At 32.5% G+C, this 2500-nt stretch overlaps 2 protein-coding genes across 2 annotated transcripts in view; one reads left to right on the forward strand and one right to left on the reverse strand.

Annotated features, from left to right (window-relative positions):
* bpnt1 (bisphosphate nucleotidase 1) overlaps positions 1-2500 on the forward strand; it is a 70948-nt gene that overhangs the window by 32698 nt on the left and 35750 nt on the right. The window lies entirely within an intron of this gene.
* Positions 1-2500, reverse strand: part of mysm1 (Myb-like, SWIRM and MPN domains 1) — a 29295-nt gene that overhangs the window by 9868 nt on the left and 16927 nt on the right. The window contains exons 11-13 of the mRNA XM_056480968.1: positions 2128-2205; positions 1694-1779; positions 90-144 (exon numbers count right to left, since the gene is read on the reverse strand). Coding sequence (XP_056336943.1) covers positions 90-144; positions 1694-1779; positions 2128-2205 — 219 coding nt within the window. The remainder of the gene's footprint in view (positions 1-89; positions 145-1693; positions 1780-2127; positions 2206-2500) is intronic.

The following is a 2500-nucleotide window of genomic DNA, read 5'->3' on the forward strand; positions in this document are numbered from 1 at the left end:
TTGCTAATTAAAAGACCAAAGCAAAACTGAAACTAAGAGATCACACGGCAATAGATTACAATCAGATCAAAATAAAATGTAATAATTACCTGTCTTTCCTCTCCAAACGTCTTGCATGGAATGAGCTGGAATGGATCGAAAGAGCTGCGGAGGACAAAATCAAGGAATCGGTACAGATCAAGCACTTTCAAGGTGCATTTTTATGTTTTTTCAGCACCTAACCACTACAATAAATTACGTTTATATTTGCTGTATGTACTTTTTCACATTTAAATCCATTGTGCCATTTTAAAAAACACAATATGACATTTCAACTTGAATTGTTGAATACTTTGGAGTATAGATTTATTGAAATAGTTATTAAACTATTAAAAACTGTTATTAAAATTAATAAATAAAAAATAAGTTTGGTCTATTTCTACCTAAAGTTGATTTCTCAAAAAATGAGCTTATAGTCAGATTGTGTTTGGGTGTAGTACCAAACTTTCATGTCCACCGCTATTCAAAAGTCATGTAACAAATGAAATCCTTATGAGTCAGTGAATATTCCTGCTGCAAATTAATGAACCGTTCCTATGTTAACGGTTTCGAAAATCAGTCACCAAATATGGAAGCCATAGTTTGTAAGCTTTCATCAATATTACTTTTTATTATTGTCAATATTACTTTAGGTTAGGACTAAGGTACTGTTTTACCTGTATGGCATATGTCCCACCTGTCAAATGGTTTTAAGCTAAAAGGAATTTCAAATTCAAGCATGTTCAAGCACTTGGTCCAAAATCCAAGCACTTTTATAATAAAAAATATATTAATTATATTATTATATTAATTTTAATTATATAAAAAAATCAAGCATTTTCCAGGATTTCCAGCATACGAACCCTGTGTTATGCAAGTGTGTGTGTGCGCGTTGTTATGTTTGATGTTTTCTTTGTCTATTTTTTTTTTTTTTACCCTCCTCTCTGCTTGTTTAGTCTTTAGGTTTCTTATTGGTTTACCATTCTGACCATCATCATTATGACGAAGTCGGTTCCACCAATCCCAGGACGAGCCGCCAGGATTTAAAGCCCCGACAGACCAGTGTGTGAGGTGCGCTCTGCCTCGGCGTACCATTTGTGCTCCACGCAATTTGATTGTGCTATGCTTCGGCTGTTTAGTGATTTATTATCTGAGTTTACTGTGGTAATTCGAGTTTGCTTGTTGAACTTCGTTGGCTTTAAGTAACATAATGTGATGGTTGTTGTGTGGTTCTAAACTAAGCTTTGACCGATTTATCCGGTTTGTTTTAGTTTAGATTGATGTTTTGTTAGATTAGTTTGAGTGTGTTGCCAGTTGTGTATTTTGAGTTTTGTAGCTTTAATTAGTTTAGTTCGGGTGTCGTATACACTGAAGATTTCGGTATTTATTTGTATTTATTTTTGACGCCTAGTTTAGACTTTAGTTTTAAGGATCGTTTTGTTTTGTTAATTTCTTTGATTTGGCTTCGTTGTTTTTGTTTAAAGATAATTATAAATGTTCGTTTCTTTCTTTTTCCTCTCCAATTCCTGTTATGTAATTTTCAACTATTGAGTAAAAGGCTTAAATAGAGAATTGATTCCTGCCTCATCCTTGATCTGTCGCACACATTACATCTGTCTCACTTAAATGTTACAGCATCCCACTAAAACATCTTTAAAAACGTAACAGCGTGTACCCTCTCTGTTTGGGGAGTTTTGATGGTCTTGGTCCTTTCTTCTTCATTTCTTCTCTTCTGATGGCCAGCTCTTCTGCGCTTAGATGCTGGATGACAAAAATAAAAGAATCAATAAATAAAGTTAAATTAATATAGTAGAATTATAACATAGTATAATAATATAGTTTATATATATATTACAATAATAACAAAGTAGATATAATAACGAAATTAATTTATTGGCAATTAAATGTTCATTTTTGCATTTTTCCTCACATACATGCATAAAACAATACTGTAATACTGCCATTATAAACAATAATCATATTTATTATACATATACACTTTTTTCCAATCTTCATTCAAATCACATCATGACATAATCAGTTCAGGAGATATTCTCTATAGATTATACTTCGATTCTGAAACAGTTGACACATTTTGAGTTGCGTTACCTCATATGTCTGACCCTCCAGATCTTTAGCGTCACACCAATTCCCCCACACGTCCCGAATACGACGCTTCCGCGTCCGCTGCAAAAAGAAGAGAACAATCTTTAACAAGATGAAGAAAAACTAAACTAGTTTACCAAATACAGTTGAAGTCAGAATTATTAGCCCTCCTGTTTATTTTTTTCCCAATTTCTGTTTAACGGAGAGAAGATTTGATCAACACATTACTAAACATAATAGTTTTAATAACTCATCTCTAATAACTGATTTATTTTATCTTTGCCATGATGACAGTAAATAATATTTGACTAGATATTTTTCAAGACACTTCTATACAGCTTAAAGTGACATTTAAAGGCTTAACTAGGTTAATTAG

Source organism: Danio aesculapii, chromosome 20 (assembly GCF_903798145.1).
Source record: "Danio aesculapii chromosome 20, fDanAes4.1, whole genome shotgun sequence".
NCBI classification, from domain to species: Eukaryota; Metazoa; Chordata; class Actinopteri; order Cypriniformes; family Danionidae; genus Danio; species Danio aesculapii.